Source organism: Lepisma saccharinum, chromosome 19 (genome assembly GCF_977018435.1).
Source record: "Lepisma saccharinum chromosome 19, izLepSacc3.1, whole genome shotgun sequence".
In the NCBI taxonomy this organism is placed as follows: domain Eukaryota; kingdom Metazoa; phylum Arthropoda; class Insecta; order Zygentoma; family Lepismatidae; genus Lepisma; species Lepisma saccharinum.
The window spans coordinates 71,463,237-71,490,077 of NC_139247.1; the positions used below are offsets into that span (position 1 = coordinate 71,463,237).

At 37.7% G+C, this 26,841-nt stretch overlaps 1 protein-coding gene across 1 annotated transcript in view; it reads left to right on the plus strand.

Moving 5' to 3' along the window:
- Fkbp39 (FK506-binding protein 39kD) overlaps positions 1–26,841 on the plus strand; it is a 63,287-nt gene that overhangs the window by 13,120 nt on the left and 23,326 nt on the right. Inside the window, exons 3-7 of the mRNA XM_083141072.1 lie at positions 334–498; positions 3,039–3,110; positions 10,520–10,651; positions 11,838–11,957; positions 14,066–14,250. Coding sequence (XP_082997198.1) covers positions 334–498; positions 3,039–3,110; positions 10,520–10,651; positions 11,838–11,957; positions 14,066–14,250 — 674 coding nt within the window. The remainder of the gene's footprint in view (positions 1–333; positions 499–3,038; positions 3,111–10,519; positions 10,652–11,837; positions 11,958–14,065; positions 14,251–26,841) is intronic.

Here is a 26,841-nt window from a genome sequence, read left to right on the forward strand (position 1 = left end):
TTCAATTAGAGGTAAATTAATAAATTGAAATTTTATATCTGATCGGTTATCCACATTGGTAAATTTTATATTGGCACTTGATCGGTATTGGCCCATCCCTAACCAAAATTGATAATGTTGTACTCTGCCTCCACAACCTATGCACCTTTATGGCACTAGTCCTGGGTTCGAATTCTAGCCTGGGCGTGAGTGTTCCTTGCAAGTTTCCTTTCATCATGTCACTCATACTCATCTTCGCAATTAGCCAAAAAAAAACCTGCAAATCAAAATTCTTATGATATACTATTGTGGCACAGGTGCTGTAAAATATGTATAACCTGCTTTGTTTTCCAGAGGATAGTGCTCCAGTTAATATAATGCTTGAAACAGAGAAGCAAGAGTTCCTTCTGTGTTCTCTCTCCAAAAAGAAGATTCCACAACAAGTGTTGGATCTCACTTTCCAGAGTGGGGAGGAGATTGCCTTCTTCACTACAGGGCAGGGAACTGTACATCTCACAGGTGAGGGATAAGTGGTTTGCAGCTTAGTGCATTAAGAGATCTACATGTCATGCATCTAGATTTTCTTTGTTCTGGAATATTTCTGTTCTGAAGCATTAACCTTCTGCCGCCCAAGGCCTTTTTCACATGTAAGCCTCTATTGCCCGAGCCGATTTTGAGCAAAATGCAGAGTTTCAATCAAATGAGTGTAGATCGGAGGCTAATTGCCCTAGAGAGATGAGTGATATACCATTGTACGCGGAATGAACCAGAGATTCAGACTATATGAAATTTTTGCAAATTCGGCGTATATGTGGTGGGGGGGGAGGGTGCTTACTCTCAAAATTCCAAAATTTCTGAAAAAAATTTGGTTCCCCCACCCTCCCCCCAAGAAAAAAGTACATGACAGTGTCGACATGCACATGGAAATGATCGCTGACATGTAAGGAACACAAAAATATTTGCATTATTATCATATGACCAATGTAACTTGAGTTGTACCCCCAAAAGGAATGGTCGGCACGCCACTGATTCAAGCTTCAAAATGCAGCGGCACCTTGAAATGACTATAGCTCAGAAACTAAATGCCCTAGAGATATAAAAGATATACCGTTGTACGCAGAATGAATCACAGATTTAGACGATATATAATTTATGCACATTCGGCGTATACATGGAGGGGGAAAGGGGGGAAATCCCCTGAAAATATTTTTAAAAATGGGGTCCCCCCCCGCGCCCGCCCGAAAAAAAAAAAGGATATGAAAAGTTCAAAATGCACATAGAAATTATCGCTGGCATGTAAGAAACAGAAATATATTTGCATCATTGTCGTTTGACCAAATAACTTGAGTTATACCCCCAAAAGGAATGGCCAATGATTCAAGCTTCAAAATGCAGCGGTACCTTGAAATGACTATAGCTCAGAAACTAAATGCCCTAGAGATATGAAAGATATACCGTTGTATGCAGAATGAATCACAGATTCAGGCGATATATAATTTATGCACATTCGGCATACATATGGAGGGGGAAAGGGGGGAAATCCCCTCAAAAATACTTTTCTTAAAAAAATCGTGTTTCCCCCACCCCGAAAAAAATGTCAAAGTGCAAAATTTATGCAAATTTGGTGTATATAATGCTTGAAACAGAGAAGGAAGAGTTCCTTCTGTGCTCTCTCTCCAAAAAGAAGATTCCGCAACAAGTGTTGGATCTCACTTTCCAGAGTGGGGAGTAGATCACCTTCACTACAGGGCAGGGAACTGTACATCTCACAGGTGAGGGATAAGTGGTTTGCAGCTTAGTGCATTAAGAGATCTACATGTCATGCATCTAGATTTTCATTGTTCTGGAATATTTCTGTTCTGAAGCATTAACGTTTTTTCCAATCTGTCCACAGAAATTTATAGAAACCTCTAAAGAACCATAAAAAGAATACTTTACAACAAAGCCTTTCAAGGCAGAGTCTGCCACCAAACTGGATGCAGCATCTGCATAACTGGAACCACTAGCTATGTAGTGAAATAAGCTTTTACAATTACATAGACAATTAAAATGAGCACATACCTTTATAAAAGAGCTTTTGGAAATGTCGTCCACTTGCGTCCACACATTTACGGCTTTTGTTAAAGAAGTTTTTTACTAATGTGTGTCAGTTCCTCTTTTGATATTACTTTAATTTCTCTCCTGATGTCTTCCAATTCTTCTAATGTATGGTTTCAGGCTTAAAAGCATGGCAGACGACGTGGAGATGTTGTTTCTTGTGCAAGGTGCCAAAAGGGATTTTTTAGGCGTATGGTGCAATCATGGTCCAACGTGGTCTCTGTAAGCACGTGCCATTTCCCCTTTAATTCTTATCAATGACACCCTATTTCCCTAAATTTGTTAAAAAGTTTTCGAACATTGTCTGTGTGGAACAGGAACATCTGGGGAATTCTGCTGCCAACGCCTTCTGTCTTCCCTACAAGAATTCATAATGACGTAAGGGTCGTACGTAAAAATTCGTTGTAAATTGTTCGTTGCTTTATTAGGCTGCAGAAAAGCACCAGTATTACATGAACTAAAACAAAACAATGTAAATCACTTGTTAACGTCTCAACACTTCGCAAAGACATGCAAACTGGATACTGAAGCACTGATACGTCCATTGGCAAGGTCAGCGTACACAAACTGGCATGTTGCAACTGTAGTTGCAAATTATTGTATTTTGAATAGAAATAGGGCAGATTAACAGTATCGGCCAATACAGTGTTGTATTGGTAAAATTGTTAAATATGTGGCAATATAAACTAACTTTCATTTAACCATTAGTCTGTATCTACAAGGTATACTTTTGACAAGTGAGTTTTTTAATTGGCTGTTGTCTTTTGTGGGCAAAGTAACTGCTTATATATATATATATCCAGATATATTTTTTGTTAAATATCTGGCCTTTAAAACAAAGTACAGTGGAGAAATGCCTTTTTCCAGCATTTATTCCATAACTTATAAGGTGCAGGAACATTTTCACATGTTTTTTAAGGTCGTGCAGAGTATTGTAAAAAATTTTAAATTTTGCATTCCAGGATATTTGGTACCAGAAGATGACATGTCCGATGTGATGAATAGTGACGATGAGAGCGAGGAGGAGGAAGATGGTGAGTTTGCATAACTTTCTGGTATTCTAGTTAAAGCTGCCAAATGTAGAAAATGTTTTCAAGTATGTTCGTAAATGTTTTAACATCTCACTGTGTTGATGATGTTCATGGTAGATTTTTATTAGAGCAGGGCAGATATCAGTGGTGCCAATATTGGAAATTATCAGTTGGATTTTATTTATTGGTACGGGCTGATGACTTTCGTGCAGTTTTCAGTGTGTCGTGCAGTTTTCAGTGTGATACTTTCACGGAGTCTTAATTATTCTGGAATTTTTGCAGAAATAAATTTTATGTATTTGGCACCAAGATTGTGTTCACACCTGCTACAAAGTGACAATGAAGTTTGTTTTATTCAAAACATTTATCCCACGGGGAGACGAGACGATCAATTCGTCTTGTAGAAAGAGGTAGGTCCACAACCTCACCCACTGTTGCACTTCCTTGTCCAAATGAAACAGACGTTCATGAATGTCTTTCTTCAGGTTAGTCGTTCCATGTCAAATCACCCAGAGGTGGTTGCTTGACCATTTTGTTATTTTTTTATATTTTCACCATAGGTGGTCTTGCTAATGACCTGCTCAAAAATAATTTTTTTTTTTTGAAAAATCTTCCGCCATCTTGGATTTCTGTTCATTTTTCATCACTGTGGGAAGCAAAAATGAGTGTTTACAAGGGTTTTAAAAAAAGGTTGCTGTGTGATTTCTATTACAGATGGAATGTTCTAGTTTTCACTGCATCAAAGTAGAGATTCTGGCCTTTCAGAAAATGTATATATATGTAAGGTAAGAATTAAGTAACTGGGACTTTAATGGGTTTCAATATAACCATCGTAACGGGAAATTTTGCCAATTTTAAAGGTCTGTAAAATCAAAAGGGCTTGAAACCACAGGATGGAATTATTTTTGCAAGAACTATGAGTGGAAGGCTTTTCAGCCATGGTTAAACAAATCCGGGGTTGTAAGCCCTTCTGTCCGATTTTTAGTTCCGAAATCCGAAAATTTCCAAAATTTGTGAATTTCAAGGTCAAATATCTCTAAAGGGGGACCTGCCAAAAATTAGAAATTTTGGCCATGGATACTCCTACTAGTACTTAGTAAAACCTGTGAATTTCATTTTGGGGTTCACACCGATGTTCATGTTACAGGCTGTCAAATATCTCTAAAAATGACATCGTGAAAACATAATAAATAGGCTTAAAGTGACCTGATTTCCATTATTTTATAATCTAGTTATTTTATAAGGGTAAACAGAAATTAAAATAGATAAACTAGTTAGTTACTAGTTGATATATTTCAATATATACTTAGTGTGCTTTTGTTTATAAAAATCAAATCAAATCAAAATCACTTTTTGGATTGAGAAGACAAATGTTAGTAAACAAACAAGAGTACTATTATGTCAGTAAGTATATACAAGTTGCATGCACATGTTTCTTAAAGGTTTATGAATATCCAATACTATCAAACCTTACTCAATACATCCACTCTGGTACATAACAATTGTATGCGAAATATAACATAATATATACAACAATTGTCTGCGAAATATAACATAAGCCACCTGTAAAATATGACAAGAATTTAAACGCTTCAGAATATACGTATTCAAGTTCTTCCTCTATTTTTTGTATACCAGTCACATATACAGTATGATATACACAGTTTACAATTACACAAGACTTAAAATTATATGAACTGAATCCTGATTTGGACAATTCTGATGATGACGACGAGAAAAAAATTACTTACAAACAATGGATAACAACAGCTCGTTGCAATTTGATCACTGTTGTAGAAACAATTTCAGAGTTTAAAGAAAATTTAGCTTCGAAGTTACTGCAATTAAAAAGTCACCACTTTATTGCTCAGAGTCAATCAGAATTTTGCAAAAGAACGAAAGAAAGTCTTTCTCCGGATGAATGTGTAGTGATTTGTGATTTCTCTGAAAACTTCACATTTGTTGTACAAGATGAAATCCAGAGCTACCACTGGATTAATGCTCAAGCTACTGTCCACCCCTTTTGTGTTTACTTTAAGACTAATTCTTCAGATGATCTATGCATCAAAAGTCTTTGTATTATAAGTGACTGCATTGTACACAACACAACTGCTGTTTACGCTTTCCAAAAGCAGCTGATTCCATTTGTTCAAACGTTCATCCCAAATCTACAGAAAATTTATTATTTCTCAGATGGCTCAGGAGCCCAATATAAGAACAGAAAGAATTTTTCTAACTTATGTAAGCATAAACAGGACTTCGGTGTGGCTGCTGAGTGGCATTTTTTTGTCACAAGCCATGGCAAGGATCCTTGTGATGGGATTGGTGGGATGGTAAAAAGACTTGTGGCAAAGACAAGTCTGCAGCGACCAACTGAAGGCCATATTCTTACACCAAAGGACATGTATGAGTTTTGTGTGGAAAATATTAAAGGATAAACTTCATCATGGTGACTGAAAGTGACAAGAAATGATCAAGGGTTTCTGAATGACCGCTTAAATGAAGCTCATAGATTTGAAGGAACAAGAGATCACCACTGCTACATACCCAAGGACTCTTCAACTCTTCTCATCAGTAGAATATCTGCATCATTTCAAATTAATCATGTAGAGTTCAGAATTGATGACTCACCACGAATATTTCATTTTAATGAAATAATTGAAAATGACAGTCGTTTGCATTTACAATAACAGGTGGTATGTAAAAAAAATAAAGTGTTCCCCTGTACTTAGCACCATGCCATGAAGGCGTATAGGGTGTGTGGGGGGTAACGCCCCACACTTTCTTGATCCGGTCGTGAGTGGGGGTGATGTGATCAGCACCATGCCCCTGACCGCCTTTACCCCCCAGGTTCCCACGTCATTCGACGCTGGGTGGGTGCCGGGGCCGCTTCCTTTGTTAGAAAAGTTCCCGGATTTGAACCGGCTGGGGATCGAACCCGGGACCTTTAGCATGGTAGTCAGACGCGTTACCGACTGAGCCACTGTGGCCACTAACAGGTGGTATGTAGGTAAAGTAATTGAAATGTCAAAAGAAAACAATGATGTTAAAGTGATGTTCTTCAATCCTCGTGGACCATCAATGAGCTTTACTTTACAAAGAAATGATGTTGCTTGGGTGAAGTTGAACAATATAATTGATGTTCTGACACCATGTGACTTCACCACTGTTACTGGGAGAACATACAACATTTTACTCAACAGAAAAACATAGAACTGTCACTAAAGTTACAAGCACATAAGAAATAGTCCGTTGATCAATCATCTCCGTGCCAATCAGTGTTTTCGGGACCACGCACCAGTCAGATATTTTTTCTTTTTTTTTCATGGCTCCATGGATTGAGAGACAGACAAGATCCCCTGTAACTTTGATGTCCATGTGTAGATAGTGTATATATATATATATTGATGTAATGTTGTATTATGTGTAGTGATATATGGAGTTGTAAATGTCATTGTCATGTAATATATTGAATTGCAAACTGTGTATATCATAATGGTATATGTAACTGGGATACAAAAATAGAGGAAGAACTTGAATACGTATATTCTGAAGCGTTTAAATGCTTGTCATATTTTACAGGTAGCTTATGTTATATTTCGCAGACAATTGTTGTATATATTATGTTATATTTCGCATACACTTGTTATGTACCAGAGTGGATGTATTGAGTAAGGTTTGATAGTATTGGATATTCATAAGCCTTTAAGAAACATGTGCATGCAACTTGTATATACTTACTGACATAATAGTACTCTTGTTTGTTTACTAACATTTGTCTTCTCAATCCAAAAAGTGATTTTGATTTGATTTGATTTTTATTAACAAAAGCACACTAAGTATATATTGAAATATATCAACTAGTAACTAACTAGTTTATCTATTTTAATTTCTGTTTACCCTTATAAAATAACTAGATTATAAAATAATGGAAATCAGGTCACTTTAAGCCTATTTATTATGTTTTCACGATGTCATTTTTAGAGATATTTGACAGCCTGTAACATGAACATCGGTGTGAACCCCAAAATGAAATTCACAGGTTTTACTAAGTATTAGTAGGAGTATCCATGGCCAAAATTTCTAATTTTTGGCAGGTCCCCCTTTAGAGATATTTGACCTTGAAATTCACAAATTTTGGAAATTTTCGGATTTCGGAACTAAAAATCGGACAGAAGGGCTTACAACCCCGGATTTGTTTAACCATGGCTGAAAAGCCTTCCACTCATAGTTCTTGCAAAAATAATTCCATCCTGTGGTTTCAAGCCCTTTTGATTTTACAGACCTTTAAAATTGGCAAAATTTCCCGTTACGATGGTTATATTGAAACCCATTAAAGTCCCAGTTACTTGATTCTTACCTTACAATATATACATTTTCTGAAAGGCCAGAATCTCTACTTTGAGGCAGTGAAAACTAGAACATTCCATCTGTAATAGAAATCACACAGCAACCTTTTTTTAAAACCCTTGTAAACACTCATTTTTGCTTCCCACAGTGATGAAAAATGAACAGAAATCCAAGATGGCGGAAGATTTTTCAAAAAAAAAAATTCTTTTTGAGCAGGTCATTAGCAAGACCACCTATGGTGAAAATATAAAAAAATAACAAAATGGTCAAGCAACCAATTGATTTAATATTGGGTGATTTCACATGGAATGACTCGTTAGCAAAAATGTGGAAGTCACAAGGGGAAATATCGGGACTGTACGGAGGATGTTCATGCGTTTCCCAGCCAAATGTCTGAAGCTTATCCCTCACCAGATTGGCTGTATGGGGATGGGCGTTATCATGCAAAAGGATGATTCAGTCCGACAGCACTCCAGGGCATTTTGACCTTATGGCACGTTGCAGAAACTGCAACGTGTCTGCATAGCGCTGTACATTGATTGTGGCTCCACACTCTAGAGTCGTTTTCACGTTCAGAAGACACAATGGGCTCTTATGGGCAATGCTTTTCTTATGGGAAATACGAGCACGCTGTTGTGAAATTTCTGGATTTACAAATTTAGCTTAAGTAAAATCGGTGCCTGCAGTTTTGCAGGAAATTTTGTAGAGAATACGATGGTGAACACAAAAAACTGGTAACTTGCTTACATAATTTTAGATAAATTAAAAATGCAAATTTTCTGTGAAAACACAATTTTTACATTGTTTTCATTCCTAACGTTGAAACATGCCGTAAAATTGAAGCTTTCATTATGAAAAAAGTGAACTCAAAGGTTCCCAGAAATATTACTTCCATGCATTTAGAGTTTTTTTAACCCGAACCGCGCGCGAAGTAAGGAGACGTTGTCTGGCCATCTTGAGCCGACTCACCGCAGCATTCCGGCTAATCACCACCAAGTTTTCCAGTTGTTATTTTATTTCCATTCAGTAAAAATATGAACTTCATGCAGTTTGTTATAATAGAATTGAAATTACTTAAATTTAATAATTGACAATTATTTCTAATGCTGCTGTTGTGAGCAACATTAGTGCTGTCGCAAATACACGTTGTTTTCGTTTACATTACTGTCGACATTAATGCTGAAATGAAGATCACCTTTCACATAAATTAAGACACCATATTAACCTTTGAAAGGCTTTCCAACACGTGACAAAATATGAGGCTTCAAGATAGAAATATGACATGCCTTGCTTGAGTCATTCACGTCTTATCAGTTCACGTGGGCCATAACTCATTTGTTTGTTTGGGTTGCAACTTGAATCTAACCCATGTGCCAGGGTCACTTGAGTGAGAGATCTGCTTTGAGACTTTTTCCCTCTCCCGAAAAAGTGTTTTCAGTTGTGTGAGCTCTGTGATTTTTACTTTTTTAAGTGATTTCTGAAGTGTCATATTCGTGCATTACACTCGCGTGTGTAGTGATCGCAATGGATCATAGTAAAAAGGGTAACTGTAACGTTCACAGTATAATATTAATGTTAATAATTACATATAATTATCATTATATATACAAAATATGTAACACCTTCATTGTGAAGGAAGGTCATCATTTCCCGGCTACATGAGCTAGCGCTGTATTGGCAACACTGTGCGGTTTCTCCATAAGCCCCGTTCTCTCTTCTGAACGTGAAAACGACTCTAGAAAGTCGACAAGTAGAGGGCCCTTGCAGTTGAAGAAGCAGGTCATCATGAACTTACCGGAACTCGTATGGACAGCCTTGGATTTCTTTGGAGGGGGAGAATAGACGTATTTGCATTGTTGGCTTTGCTGTTTGCTCTCTGGCTCAAAATGGTGGCACCACGTTTCGTCCCCTGTGACGATACGTGACAGAAACCCATACTCTTCCTCGTGGTACCGCTGCAAATGACTCTGACATGCAGTCATTCTGTCAATCTTTTGTCCCTCCATCAGTTGATGTTGAACCCACTGCGTGCAAATTTTTCGGAACTGCAGGTGATCTTTGATAATGGCATGCACAGAGCCATGACTAATGCTAACCTGAACACAAATTTCTGCCTCTGATTCGTTGGTCTTCGCAGATCAGACCATCTATCCCCGCAATCACATCAGACGTAATGGCTCGATTGGTGTGTCCCGGCCGCGGATCGTCTTGCAGTGATGTGCGTCCTTTGCGGAATCTCTTCTGCCACTCATGCACACTTGTCAGGGACATGCAGTGTTCGCCATACACTGCAGACATGAGACGATGAATTTCACGTGTTCCAGCACCCTCAGCCACCAAGAAATGAACCACACCTCTCTGCTCTTCTTTGCTTGCCCCCATTTCGAATGCTGGACTAACACACTTTTCACTACGCTCATCTCCTGAGCAATGATGAAGCAACTGTGTGGACCTGTGCGTTTTCACTATTCATTTCTCCTACCCTACAGATGGCAGTATCGATATGTAACAGTAGTGTTGCCAACTTTTGCGAGGAATGTGTTTTATGGTGGGTATTCGGTTTTCATTTGACTGCCCCTCATACGTAACAGTTATTTTAATATTCTGCTGTAATTCTTGAATGTTTTGAAGCAAAACTCCAGTAGATTGACAATTATGTATTTTAATATAAGCTTACTAATATTAATCAATATTTTGAACAATTATTATTATACTTTCCTAGCATCTGTGTCAGAATTTGTGCAAATCTGTGTCAGTCGTTATCACTTCAACCCTAATGTTTACATATTGTTTAACAACATAGCCAAGGGGTTTTCACAAAAGTAACACCAATCACTTTTTAGTGAACCACAAAACAAAAACAGCACAATAGATTCACATTAAAGTGTTTTGGTGTTGTGGTTCACTAAAATGTCTTCTGCCAACACTTGGTGTTTGCCACATAAATTAATTTCATCATTCTTGTGTAACCTCAAATGCTAGTAAAAACTTTTGAGCATAAAGAATGTTTTCAGGATTCTTTGTAAAAGACTCTGTTAATTTTAAGGCATGTTCTTTTCCAGATACATCCGCTTTATCTCCAGCCATCACGATGAATATGCAAGCGAGCAAGCGGAAACTCAATAAGCCAGATGGATCGGTTAACTCGAAGAAAGCAAAAGTGAATGCACAGCCATTGTCAGACTCTATATTGGGTAAGATATTTTGAACATCTTGTGTGTCTGTGGCATTCTTTTCTGAAGAAATTTGTCATCCGTTGATGAAAATCTTACTAGTCCTAAAAGAAAGCTTATTGTGAAATGGTCCTGTAAGATTATTTTCATGTTTTGTTCGTGGTTTTACTCTCCCTTTTGGTTTGCCTGAAATATTGTCAGTATCTTCTATTATATTAAGGATCTGTACCATGGTACTTACCTGGGTTATGCATAGCATTCTGTAATGTTTAACCTGTGTTTGAGTTGCACACCAGGTGTGCATTTATTTCAATATCTCCGGAATTGGTACTGCTACTAAAATGAAACCAGACTCTACAAGAGAGTATGCAGGATGGCTACTCACTGGGAATTCTGGAAATTATACGTGAATTCTATGCTTCAAGTTATCGCAATTTAAATGGGAGTTTTGACTTTTCTCACAACCAATAACAATCTTCAATGTATCTTCTTTTCATTGGTGTTGTCTACACCATTGGAAGTTGGTATTCCGAAGAGAACAAGTAAGACAATACTCCCATAAACATAATGCTTATGATGTCAAGCTATTTGCGCATTCGTACCAAATCACGGCACATACTTCTTCCTGACACCTGCTGTCCAATACACTTACACCTACCATGCTGCCCTCCTCTCTAATAACTTGAGCCTGGTGTTTCACGCTGTTTCGTAGTTTCCTTTCCCTCTGCGCATGCACCTTCACATCTGTGGGAGAAATGCCTATTTTTCCTTGAATGTGACAGATGGGGCTAGTCAACCATATACATAGTGTTACTCAATAATTTTTGTAACAAATTTTATGTCACAGGAAACTATTTATTGAGTGACCCTCTTAATATATCTATTACCAAAACAGTTTTTTTACCTTTTTTATAATGTTCCAAAAAAAAGTCCCTGGGAGGGATTGAGAAGGTAAAGTGGAAAAAGCATGCCAGTCATTTTTGATTGTGAAAATCCAGGAAAAATATCATTGGAGTAAATCTTCACTTAACCATAAAAATGTTTTTGAAGAAAGGTGATGCACATAATCGTTAGAAAATGCAAAATATTTCTTTGATTTCATTATACCTAAGTCCACCTTTATATTTCATCAATTTGTGCTGTGCCATGTCATGATGTACTGTATTATTTAAATTTGGTTTTCTTAAATAATTGTATTGATTTGCAGAAGAAGAAGTAAGTGAGGAAGAGTCAGATGATATGTTGGAGTTAGAGGAAAGCTCCGAAGAAGGGGAGGGCAGTGAAGTTGAAGAGGAGGAGGAGGAGGAGGATGATGATGACGAGGAAGGTACGTATTTTTTTGCCTCATTGCATTTGTCTTGTTTAAACATATATTTTTTTGTAATGTAGATAATTTTGCAGCATGAAGATAAGCATCACTGTTCTTGTACAATTCGAGCATGCACATCCCATCACACAGGATGAGTATCAGCATTATTGTCGAGAAAGAGAAAATAACTTCCTGAACGTTGCAAATCAAATTTCATCTTTTGATCCCACTTTTTCCAAATAAGCCTATTTTCATTAAAATGCAAAGTTGAAACAACTTGTTTATTGATATGATAAAGCAGACTTAGTTCAGGAAATGCATGTTGGTTTTATCTTCTCCTATAATATCTAACTAAAAGTTAAAATATACCAGACAGTAATTTTGCCTGTAACATTGTATGGATGTGAAACTTGGTTCATTACATGAAAAGAGGAACGTAAGTTTGAAATTAAGATCCTTGGGAAAATATTTGGACCTAAAAGGGATTAGGGGACAGGTGAGTGTAGAAGGTTACATAACTTAGAACCAGGGTTGTTAAAGGTCTGGGAATTTAAAATAAATTCAATTCAGGTCCAGGAGAGAAAATCAGCAAGCGTAAATTGTTTTTTGGCTTGTTTTATTTTTGTTTATTTTATGTTATCCGTTCTTTTGTTTTTAATCTTAATCTATTGTTTTACTGCTGTTTCTTTCTGGTTTAAAATGGCTTCTGCTGTACTGGAAATTTCAATAAATAAATAAAGGATCTTTTTTTCTGTAAAGTATTTCATTTCTGTCCAGGAACCTTCTTTCCTGATCAATTTAGATACGATCCAGAAACCTTTATTCCAGGATCAATTTAAATACAGTCCATGAACCTTATTTTCCGAATCAGTTTAAATAGGATCCAAGTTCCGTATTGTAATGAAACGTTACACAACTTTGATCGAATACGGACCTGACAATAAACAATTATCCACTTGTGAGCATGAAAGACTAATCCAGGTGCTGGCTGTCTCAAGAATCTAAGGTTCAAGGTAGAAATGGTTGAAACTCAAACTCTGCAGTCACGTTAACACTCTCCATATAGCCCCATACTCTCGTGTGCATTCCTTCACTTGGTTGTAGCAGCACTGCGGTTCCCTGTTATAATATCTGCTGGGAAAACAGCAGCCTCAAGTTGCCTCATCGACGGCTCCTATTGGCTGTGGTTTCTGGATCGGATGCCAGAGCAACATGTGACTGGTTAGTTTGAACTCAAATGTGATGCCATATAGTGCATAACATTATGTACAGTAACTCGACAACTGAGTTTTTGAATCTGGCCCACGAGAGAAGAGCAGCATTTTGATCTATTCCCTGTGCTAAGTTTTGTACAACTGTAGCGTGACATTCCAATGTAAAACATACGCGCGGACATTTTTAGAAGGCAAATTTTAATCGGTCAAGCCTTGTCTGTAATTGTAAATAAATTCAATCCCGGACTGGGAGAGAAAATCAGCAAACGTAAATGTGTATAGTATAACCTTTTCATATTTAAATAATTTCAATTCGGTCCAGGAACCTTCTTCCGGATCAATTTAAATTGTGTCCAGGAACCTTTTTTACGGAAGAATTTTAATTCTGTCCAGGAACATGTTTTCCCGCTTCAATTTAAATATGATCCAGGAACCTTTTTTCAATGTAACAATACGCAACTTGGACCGAATTTTTTGTGAGGGAAAAGGTTCCAGTCCTGCAGTGAACCCAATAGAACCCATTTGAATGTATGGATTCCTGAACCTTTAACAACCCTGCTTAGAACTACATAATTTGTGTTCATGTCCAGATATTATTAGAGTAATTACATTATTAGATAACGTTATAATTGCGTTAGATATAACGTTGAGATAGTAAGGATGGAAAAGATTGGATTGATCTTTCCCAGTATAGCGACAGATGGAAGGCTTGTGTTGCTGTAACCATAAACCTTCGGCTTTAAGTAGGCGCGAGTGTCAGTTAAGGTATAGTGCAAATGCACAGGAAACAACTTCTGTTGCCTGTAATCATTCATTTGCACCAGCACAATTAACCTGTAGATGTAAAACATTATTATTCAACAAATACCGGTGCAGTTGTTTAGTAACCTCCTCCACCATTTTTCTTTCAAGATGAAGATGAAGAAGTTCCCACTCCACAGAAAATGAAACTGACTCAATCTCCAAAGAAAGAGAAGCAGAACCAGACTCCAAAGAAAGAGAAGCAGAGCCAGACTCCAAAGGAAGCTAAGACCCCAAAGCAGCAAAATAAAAGCCCCAAGACACCAAACCAAATTGGGAAGACTCCAACCAATGGGGTAGGTGGAGATTTTTATTAAGGGTTTTCTATTGGAACCCTCGGTGCCAAGTATCTTTTGCAAATGGTAGCCATCATGGTTGAACACTAATTCAGCAGTTTCAAATCCATACAGGATGCTCTGTACTTAATTCTAGGTCTATTTTATCTTAGCTGAGCCTTGACTGATTCCTGAACAATACTTTGTTGCCTTTTTTTTTTTTCCCCCTATTTCACCTTACGCTGCCTTTTTCAAACATTTTTGCCTCTTTTGTCATTCCGACAAGGCATTATGCAACCTTTTTTTTTGCCTATTTCGCCTTATGCTGCCTTTTTCAAACATTTTTGTACCTTGTCATTCCGACAAGGCATTTTTTAAAATTATTTCGTTTTTCAATAACCCTTGTTATTCAAATTATTATTTGTAAATACGTTTTTAAAGATTTAAGAAGAATTTTAGTCCTCTTCAATTTTCACTGCCTCTTTCTGAAACTTGTCTACCAGTTTTAATACTTTTCACTGCCTGAACATCTGGGCTCTACCGATCCAATATAAAATTTCAAGTACCTCCTCAATTAAGGTGTGTTTTGAGGTGACTACAGTGCAAAAGAAGTTTCATATTTAGACATTTACTTTTTTAAAAGTAGGGCATTGAGATTATCCATAAAAAATTATAACAAATTGGCAGAATTTTACACTAAATTAGAAGAGATGTATAGATGTATTACTAATACAGTACCGATTGAGTCCCATCCCTAATATTTACATATACAGTTAACTCTTGATTCAACGACCTTTCACAGTTCCCAGGAAAAGGGTCGTTATTTCGAAGGGGTCGTTATTGGAATTTGCAGCTGAAAGGGAGCTCAAATGGACATAAGATGCCTAGGAGATGGTAACAACATTTATCCTGGTTGTTATACAACCTGTTATGCACAGGATGCGTGTTGTGAGAAGGAAAATAGAACATGGAAAAGTTTTCACAAAAGAGAATTTAAAATAATGTTACTTTATTTCAATTGTGCACAGTCATTGCTTTTCCAGGAAATTCTTACAATTCTAGTTCATGAGAAATCCGTTTGCACTGAGACCAATGCAAAGGAAAACAATCTCTTGCTTATTGCAAGCGAAACTCAAAGAATCTTGACACCAGTCAGACTGGTGCCAGCAAAAGTCCGGAGATAATCGGGCAGAATGAATGTTGGATTTTATACGGGTTTACTGGAGCATTGTCTGTTACAAGATTAACTGGTAAGATTAGATCTCTCGGGAGAAACAACACACCCTCTCTAGTAGTGATGGGCACCATCGACTAATTTCCACCATCGACTAATTAGTCGTTAGTCGAAACAAAATATCGACTAATTAGTCGAAGAAATTAGTCTACTACTTTTTTGACTAAAATTAGTCACGCGCACACACACACACGCGCACACACACACACGCGCACACACACACACGCGCACACACACACACGCGCACACACACACACACACGCGCACACACACACACACGCGCACACACGCGCACACACACACACACACGCGCACACACACACACACACGCGCGCACACACGCGCACACACACGCGCACACACACACACACACACGCACACACACACACGCGCACACACACACACACACACAGACGTGTGTGTGTGTGTAGGCGCACAGAGAATAGACCCGGGATCTCTTCATTACAAGGTCACGCATGAGAACATTGAGAACAGTCTCTGTGGCCCGAAACGTTGAGTTGTGTACTCACGATGTCAGTCACCATCAAGGTTCCGGCTTCAAATAAAGACGTAAAGAAGACATAGGCAGGCCCATACACGGGAATTATCATGTGTCTTGGGTGGGGGGGGGACAAATCCTAATTGGAACAAAGAAAAGATGCGAAATGTTGTTTGTTGGAGTGTCAGACGTGACCGATAACTTTACTATAGTAGTATTACAGTTAGACATACAATTATAGAGATGCTACATTAAAATCTAAAGTAACGGAACAAATCAATCTCACTGATAGATACCTCGCATACGTCGTACAGCTTCATGTTTGATGTTTACATATATTCTTAGAAGTATTCTAATAGTACTGTATTCCTTAACAGTGTTTTCAAATTTCCTTTAATCAACAGTGGAGGCGAGTTCTTGCTCCCATACTATCCAACACATATTGGTCGAAATTTTTAAAGGGGTGTGACCATTATGTGAAGCTTTTAAAAATATAGTTCTGATCAGTTAAAAATTATTTATTACGATGTAAACTGCCTTTGGTGCAATATTAGGATGAATGAAATACTAGCGAATAAGTTGAAATTGAATAGTCTAAAACGACAAACATAATTTATTTGTGACAGTAAGCCTTTTTTCGGTATGAAACAAAAAAGTAAGACATTAGATGTTATTGATTTGTGCATTATAGTCGAAATATTACACCTGAGAAAATTTACCAGAGTATTGCGAAACTGTGTCGAAAGATCATGCGCCGCTATGATTGGTTTCGTTCTCTAACGCACCAATGCGACGATTACGAGATGAGAGATTATAAACCATTTTTTTGACTGAAAAAGCAGGGTGCGACGGTTAGTTAGAAGAAACTCGGGACAGGGATTTGACTGTCCCAAAAAATGTGGATGTCTGGTAGACTTGCATCAATTGTTATAAAACTACCTGGGTACAATTACCAAATATGCAGACTGGAGCCTGCCTCTCTCTGCGAACAACCCATTCATTTATGCAAGGACGAAATAGAATTCATTATATTCGTAAATTTTTATAGCTTCACATTAAAACGTATCATAGTTCTAGGAAAAAATGGCCCCATTGCTGACGTGGCTGGACATGAAGTTCTTTATCAGTCAAACCTCTAATTCACTCCTTTCCTAACTAATAAAAGTTGAACTTTTATTATTATTTGAGATTCTTTAATTCTACGTTTATACTCATGTAGGCTCAATGGGGCAGTATAAAATATGTAGGCCCCAGCATATAAATCCAGCGATCTATTGATTACAAAATGATAGTGTAAGACAACGCATTGTCATGGCAGACTCGGTGGACGAACGTGTTGAGTTCTGGATTAACGAAGTTACCACCCAAAGTTCCTGGTTCAAATAAAATCCATATCTTTTCATGACACTTTGCGATAGTATCTTCATCAAAATTCATCTGATCATGACTCATCCTCATTGTCGCTATTAGCCACAAGTGGCAGATATGCAATGCTAATTATCAAAACTGCAAATACAGGCAAAATTCGACACAATCCTTTAGAGTAATGAATATTCATTGATAGGAAAACAAGGGTTATAGGGAACGGATTGATATGTACCAAAAAATGTTCGTTATAAAGGTAAAGTGCTCCCCTGTGCTTAGCAACACGCCATAAAGGTGTATAGGGGGTGTGGGGCTAACGCCCCACACTTTCTTGATCCGGTCGTGAGTGGGGGTGATGTGATCAGCATCACGCCCCTGATCGCCTTTACCCCCCAGGCCCCAGGCCCCAGGCCCCAGGTACCCATGTCATTCGACGCTGGGTGGGCGCTGGGGCCGCTTCCGTTAGAAAGGTTCCCGGATTTGAACCGGCTGGGGAACGCACCCTGGACCTTTTGCAGGGTGGTCAGACGCGTTACCGACTGAGCCACCGCGGGCACAAATGTTCGTGATTATAATCGAAATATGAGGGAGTTAAGTATGGATTTATAATTGTGAAAAATGGCACTTTTAAGCAGCTCATCTTACTGAATAAAATGCATTTGGCCTACACGAAATTAATTTTGATGTAAAATTGAAATGCAAATGTGCTTCATTTTCTGTTAACAAATCAAGGATCTTACTTTTTTTGAGTGAGGAAACGCGTATCTCATCCTATTGTGCCTAAAACAGATTAATATTGACTGAAACTGTGTTCAATATCGCATGAAGTGATGGGAGTATATTTAAAATAATTAAGGGATTTAATCGCGAAGTCTTAATCTTGTATTCTCTATTGTTGGTAAGAATGTAATTCTAAAAAAATGCATTTTCAATTGTCAAGATTCAAAATAAACAGAGACTATAAAACAAACAGAATACAAATGAACGGAAAACTTTAGTATTTAATACAAGAATGGAAAATGTAATAATTGCATCAATGGAAAAATGTTTGTAAAATTGAAAATTATATGTAAAAATAACAAAAATATGTAAAATGTGTGCCAAATGTAAGTATGTAAAATAAATATAGCCCTTCTCGATTCGATTTCCGAGATTCGAAAAGATAATAGAGAATGATTGATTGATTGATTTAGTTTATTTCACTTTGCGTATTGTGCCTCTTGGCTATTTGGCGAAGATGGGGATGAGGGATGAAATGATGAAATTGATGAATGGACATTTACAAACAACCAAGCCCGAGTGGGATACGAACCTGGGACCCTTAGCGTCGCAGCGCGATCTGCTAACCACTCGGCCACGGGGTCCGGCATAATACAGAATGACATTGATTTTAGCATCATATGTAGATATGTATTTCCATGTAAATCCGTTCCCTTAAAGTATGAAAGTCTTTATTTTGTGAAGTGAATTATCAATATCACAATAATTTGATTGAACGTTATGAATCACGATTAAGCTACTTGAGGAAACTTCGAGAAATACGAAGATAAGTAATTTTTGTCGCAATTCCCTGCAATGATATATCTCTCTATTCGTACATTTTTTATTTTACGCCACATTTTTGTCTCCCTAGACAAATCGTGACGATGAAAATGAACGGTGATTAGATTAAATTGATGAATGGAAACTTACAAAAGAACATCCATGTATACACTGGGAATCGAACTCGGAAACGTCGTTGGGGAGAATGTGAATGTGAGTTATAAAACTACCTGGGTACAATTACCAAATATGGCAGACTGGAGCCTGCCCCTCTCCGCGAACAACCCATTCATTTATGCAAGGACGAAATAAAATTAATTCGTCAATTAGTTTGATAGTTTTTATATAGCATCACATTAAAACATTTCATAATTCGAAGGGGTAAATGCCCTCATCGCCCCTTGATTACGCGGATCTACATGGCTTTCTTTGCGAGTTTCGATTCACTAATTTCTTAATCGTCACTCATCATCGTCGTCGTGTTTACTCAAAAGTGGTAGAAAAGCGACTCTAAATAAAAATTCGAATACTATAAGAGGCTTCAATATACCCTTCTCAAGTAATGAGTTGCTGTTTTAAGTCCACTTTATGCACACTAAGGCTAATCGGGACAGAACCTACAGTTTAAAGTGGGATCTGAACCACTTGTGCCTCCACCGGGTATCGAACCCGGGACCTCTTGATTACATGGCAATGACGCTACCACTGCACCATGTGGGAGGTCCTCTCTCAAGTAATGATTACTTTCCGGTTCGAAAATAAGGTTTACAACTTAGAAGCAATATCATAATGTAAAATTCCTATTTTGTGTAGTGAAACAGCAATAATGAAACAACTTGAAAGAACGTTACTAATACCTGATGATTATTTGTTACAAGTTTCTGCAGTAAATAATCCTATGTCTTTCGTTATAATTTTCCAAATTTTTAGTCGCTTTTGTCTCTTTATGCTAATCAGGACAAAGAGAGAATAAATGGTGATTAAAGAAAATTAATGAGTAGAAACTTACAAAGGAACACTCCCATGAAAGGATTCGAACCCGGAGTCGTGATTGGCGGATAATGTGAATGGCCACTCAGCGCAAAGTGAAGATCAACATACAAGGTTGTATTATAGCGAGTGCAGCAAGTTTGAGATTGTACTTTACAGCGTAAAGTTTAGTATTTGCTCCAAGAACATAATTAGTGTTCATTTTTATTAAAACTAATTTTCCCTTGCCTTGCGTGAGAACTGGTTGATTTTAAACTATATTCTTAAGTTTGACATTAGTTTTAAGTTTAAGAATATTTTCATTACGGTACAATGCTTTTAAGATAAGATCTCTAGTTCACATGAAGGCCATACATTGAGATTTAAATATTGCGATATCTTTCTTGCACCACTAATGATACCTAGGGATGGTTAGGTCTTTGAATTCCAAGAAATTCTCCAAGTCCTGAATGCGTATCTCTTGAGAAAAGACACCATTGTAAACAACAAATAGCCACATGAATGACTACAGCAGGGGCACCTTTCGCTTTCAATTTGGCATGCTGTGAGGCGGTACCGGAATTTTCCAGTCACTCACCTTTCCAAGAAATTAAATACACCTAGGCCATTCTCCCTTGCATCACTTCTTAGCGATAAGCCCTCTCTACTTCAGTGGTCTACGCTTCGTCTGGAAACTGAATCAGAATCAGTTGTGTTCGATTTCCACTGATATTAGTCGGAAATAAAGTAGATTTCGACTGAAATTAATCGTGTGACTATTTCAACTAATATTAAATGTGAGAAAATTTACTAATGTTGCGAAGTACTTACTTAAAAAAATAATTCTCTGCGTCCAAAGATCATGTGTCGCTCTAACTGGTTTCGTGATCTGATGCGTTAATGCGACGATTGCGAGATGAAATATTATGCTTTCATAGTGTTAAGCCTTGTCAATCAAGATAGAATCCTCCCCCTCCCCTCAAGTTTTGGCACCCAATCCCATCTATGTTTGAGGGCCTCCCCGATGGCGCAGTGGTAGCGTCTTTGCCTTGTAATCAAGGTTCAATACCCGGTTGAGGCACAAGTGGTTCCGATTCCACTGTAAACTGTAGGTCCAGTCCCGATTAGCCTTTCTGTGCATAAAGTGGACTTAAAACATCAATCAATCAAAACCATCTATGTTTGACTATCAATTAACCAATCATGATAATTAGATGTATAGAAAATGATATATTTTTAAATTAAGTATGTGATAGCAATGATGCTTATAATGAAGAGCATGTCTGAACTCCACGAACTCTCCCTCAGAGTGCCCAGACATAAAACACGGAGCAAGGAAACTTTCCACACTGCAACGCCCAGACTCTCGCTCATACAACGTTCAATATTCCAAAGGCTACCGAAACAATTCAACATCATCTCAAACCAAGTAGATATATTCACTGCATATTCGTCTTATCACCAACTTGAAAAACATTGTACATAAGTAATGCATTGTGTAAATAATCTGTTTACCTTGGTACTGTCATGTCTTGTTTATTATTTATATTTTGTTTATTTTCGTTTCTTTATTATAATTTTTTAATTTTTTGGTCTTGTTTAGTGTTTAATGTGTTCGTTTTAACACCAGTGTACTTTTTACTGTTGTTTCTTTCCGGTTTAAAATGGCTTCTGCTGTACTGGAAATTTCAATAAATAATTAAATGAAAAAAAAAAGACATTTTTTCATCGTGAATGCAGTTCGAAGAAAGTCGGGACGGGGATTTAAAACAAGGACACTCTGGGCTGAATCCGGGCGTCTGATAGATATGCATCAATTAAACCTTTAAAGGTTATAATACTAAAATTATAAAATAACCAAATATTGTAGACTGCAGAGTCCTGGAGCCTATCTCGCTTCGCGAACAACCCATTCATTTATGTAAGAATAAAATCGAATTTCTTGCAAAATCTGAAAAATCGTCAATGTTATTTTCGTAGTTTTTACAGCTTCATATTAAAACATTTCATAGTTGGAGGGGGTAAATTACCCCATTGCCCCACCCCTTGAGTATTAGGCTGGACATGGATGTTCTTTTTGATCAATTCGTCCTCATCGTCGTGGTTACCCAAAGTGACATACATCCTCTATCTTTCTTTATTATTATCCTCATTTTACATTGCTTTTATGCCTCTTTAGGCTAATCGGGATGATGAGAATGAATTGTGATTACAGGAAATGGATGAGTGGAAACTTATAAGAAACACCCATGTCCACCACGGGATTCGAACCCGAACCCGGAGGCGTAAAATGTGTGAATGTGAATGAACCACCTTGCGCGCTCTGCCACCGTTGTTGCTGGCAAATTTGTACACCATAAGGGGCAGAAAGGTAAATTAACATCTAGCGACTGCAGCAAGTTTGAGATCGTTCTGGACAGCGTATATTTTAGTATTTGCCCCACGAACATAATTAATGTTTATTTTTCATTAAATTAATTTTACCTTACCTTGCATCAGAGCTGGTGGATTGTAAACTCTCTTCTTATATTCGACCGGTTTTTTAAGTTTAAGAATATTTCCATTCCAGTAAAATGCATTTATCATAAACCCTCTAATCCATCTGAAGGTCAGAAATGGATAGTTTTGCTTTTAAAATGTTGCGGTGTCTTTCTTGCACCAACAATGTGCACTGGCGGAACTATGAATGTGTATCCCTTCAGAGAAAACAAAAATAGCGACATGAATGACGGTAGGGATCGCCCCCTGGAGGTAGGGGGGGATAGAGCTACAGCAGGGTCAGCTTTCCCTTTGCATACCAGCTCTGTCGCGGCATCAAGGGATAAAAGATTCCAGTCACTGACCTTTCCAAGACCTACCTGCTTTGCTTCCCTTCTTGACAATAAGCCCTCTGCTCAAGTAGTCGATTGTTCGTCTGGAAATGAGACATGTTCGGTCATTTCGACTAATATTAGTCGGAATGTTTCCGACTAATATTAGTCGAAATGTTTCCGACTAATATTAGTCGAAATGTTTCCGACTAATATTAGTCGGAATGTTTCCGACTAATATTAGTCGGAATGTTTCCGACTAATATTAGTCGAACGACTAATCCGACTAATATTAGTCGAACGACTAATCCGACTAATATTAGTCGAACGACTAATCCGACTAATATTAGTCGAACGACTAATCCGACTAATATTAGTCGAACGACTAATCCGACTAATATTAGTCGAACGACTAATCCGACTAATATTAGTCGAACGACTAATCCGACTAATATTAGTCGAACGACTAATCCGACTAATATTAGTCGAACGACTAATCCGACTAATATTAGTCGAACGACTAATCCGACTAATATTAGTCGAACGACTAATCCGACTAATATTAGTCGAACGACTAATTCGACTAATATTAGTCGAACGACTAATCCGACTAATATTAGTCGAACGACTAATCCGACTAATATTAGTCGAACGACTAATTCGACTAATATTAGTCGAACGACTAATTCGACTAATATTAGTCGAACGACTAATTCGACTAATATTAGTCGAACGACTAATTCGACTAATATTAGTCGAACGACTAATTCGACTAATATTAGTCGAACGACTAATCCGACTAATATTAGTCGAACGACTAATTCGACTAATATTAGTCGAACGACTAATTCGACTAATATTAGTCGAACGACTAATTCGACTAATATTAGTCGAACGACTAATTCGACTAATATTAGTCGAACGACTAATTCGACTAATATTAGTCGAACGACTAATTCGACTAATATTAGTCGAACGACTAATTCGACTAATATTAGTCGAACGACTAATTCGACTAATATTAGTCGAACGACTAATTCGACTAATATTAGTCGAACGACTAATTCGACTAATATTAGTCGAACGACTAATTCGACTAATATTAGTCGAACGACTAATTCGACTAATATTAGTCGAACGACTAATTCGACTAATATTAGTCGAACGACTAATTCGACTAATATTAGTCGAACGACTAATTCGACTAATATTAGTCGAACGACTAATTCGACTAATATTAGTCGAACGACTAATTCGACTAATATTAGTCGAACGACTAATTCGACTAATATTAGTCGAACGACTAATTCGACTAATATTAGTCGAACGACTAATTCGACTAATATTAGTCGAACGACTAATTCGACTAATATTAGTCGAACGACTAATTCGACTAATATTAGTCGAACGACTAATTCGACTAATATTAGTCGAACGACTAATTCGACTAATATTAGTCGAACGACTAATTCGACTAATATTAGTCGAACGACTAATTCGACTAATATTAGTTGAACGACTAATATTAGTCGAACGACTAATATTAGTCGAACGACTAATATTAGTCGAACGACTAATATTAGTCGAACGACTAATATTAGTCGAACGACTAATATTAGTCGAACGACTAATATTAGTCGAACGACTAATATTAGTCGAACGACTAATATTAGTCGAACGACTAATATTAGTCGAACGACTAATATTAGTCGAACGACTAATTCGACTAATATTAGTCGAACGACTAATATTAGTCGAACGACTAATTCGACTAATATTAGTCGAACGACTAATATTAGTCGAACGACTAATTCGACTAATATTAGTCGAACGACTAATATTAGTCGAACGACTAATATTAGTCGAACGACTAATTCGACTAATATTAGTCGAACGACTAATATTAGTCGAACGACTAATTCGACTAATTTTCATTAGTCGATAATTTTTTCGATGGTTTTAATAATCGACTAATATTAGTCTACTAATGCCCATCACTACTCTCTAGGTACCAGACAAAAAAATAAAAATAAAGGCAAGGCTGTAATTTTCGTTCTGGTTCGGCTGTGTAAAATACATCGTAAAAAAAAGTCACTTTTCTTTGCTTCAACCAACTTCATTCACCCTCCTTCCCCTTCCAAGGGAGCAGTCGAAACTCCTTCCTTGGCTTGCATTGTAATCCAGCCTGAAAAAGGAAACGCGCAACTTGCGATCTGTTTTCACCCAATGCTTATTCTAGGACAAGTCATTAAACAGCGTGGCAGTCGATAATCATTCGGGTTTGGAATTGAATTTCACTTTAAACTGTATATTTAGTCCCGATTAGCCCATCAGCATAAAATGAACTGAAAACAAGCTTTATGAAACTGAGCATTTTCACAGTATCAAAATGGTAGATCGTTATTTATTCTCACGTTAATCGACGATTTAATGTTGGATTTAGGAGTATTCTCGATGTCAAACACCCACCCTTCCAAAGGTTTTCCCCTTGAATAATGTCTTTTTAATCAGTCTCAGCGACCATTCCTATATTGAACACACTTTTTTTTTCCTCCACATGAATGGTTCTGAAGAAAAGCGGATGCAAATTAAATTTACAGATTTGCTTATCAGAAGGTGCAGAACATGAAGTTATTTTAACTCTTGTTTTCCTTTCTGGAATTTCGTTATCGTCAAATCAAAACAGCTTTGCGAGATTCAAAACAATAACTTTTGCCTTCCTGCTGGATGAGTCATCGCTGTTATCTGCAAACAAAAGCGTTAAAACACTGTAAAAGCAAGGAGACGGCTGAAGTTCGAGCAAACAGGTGGCGGAAGAGAAAAGTCCCAGCATTTTAAAGATAACGCAACTGTCGAAGACTGAACTTTTAACAGCAGTGTAAAGAAGAAAGAAATGACCCTTGCTTTACATTTTACGATGCAACAGACAATAATACAGGCAATATTTCCTATGCAGACAACAGCATTAAAAAATAATAATAATAAATTATAAAAACTGAAATCTGCAATTATCAACATTGCCTTGCACACCAGTGGTGGAGAATGAGATGGAGAAAGGGGGGCGGGTCACTTTTTTTTTTTACTTGTTCTATGGTTTTTGTTCGTTTTCAAGAATATAATCAGAACTGGTTGCCCCATTTTAGATTTTAGGAAGAGGGGTGGTTCCTTTTCCACCCTCGCCTGTAATCAGCCCGCATCAGCAAGAAAATCCTGGCTGAAACAATCTGGAACGCCCCCCCCCCCCCCCCCTACGTTTGCTGACAGGAAAAGAGGGAGAAGTCAGTCAGCCAACGGAACACTTTTTTGGCAGATATTACAACATCGACACAATTAGGAAAACGTATGAAGTGGGAAACGCGAGTTATGATGCACGTAAGATCGAAGTAAACTTTTGTGCAAACCTGGATGACAACGCATTAAGCGGGTTGACGATCTTTAGTTCACCTATGTGGTTTTGATTATCTGTAACAGTTTCGCTTTTTTATGAAGTGTTGCAGGGAACAAAGAACATGTTTTGAATGAAAGCGGTTACCGGAAGTTGTCGGCTACAAGGCCAAGAATTGCTCACTCACGGGAACCTGCTGAACTCTAGGTCAGAGCTGGACAGATGGGCCAGACTTCCAGGTGCCACGCATCTGTATTTTCGAACATTCCTGCGATCTTATCTCTCAAGGTGGTGTATTTATCGATGAAAGAGCTTGACCTGCCATACACATTGGCAAAGACTGCAAGTCCAGCAGTCATTTCGGGCTGCTCACCCTGTCCTGTGAGTTTTCAGCAGCTCTTAGGACAAGGAAACAAGTCAAGTCGATTTAAAATAACATCCAAGCACATTCGATCTTCTCTTCTCGCGTATCCAAGAGCAAGATTGGCAAAACAAGCCTGGCACGTTGGGTAGCAGCAGTCGGGTGTAGGGTAACATTGGTGCGCTTGAGGGAGGGGAGGGCAGAGGTCAAGTGCTATTGGATATCACTCAAGCATGGTGTGGTGGTGTCTATTTTTAGTTCAGACCTAACTGTGAGCGGTAGAGCGCTCGTAAAGGGAATGAGTGGAGGAAAAACAACGTATTTTTCGGCCGATTTCCTTCAATTTTTCAACTTTTTTTTCCAAATTTTTCTAAATTTTTCACGGTTCCCGGGAAAAGGGTCGTTATATCCGGGGTCGTAGAATCGAGAGTTGACTGTACAGTGGAA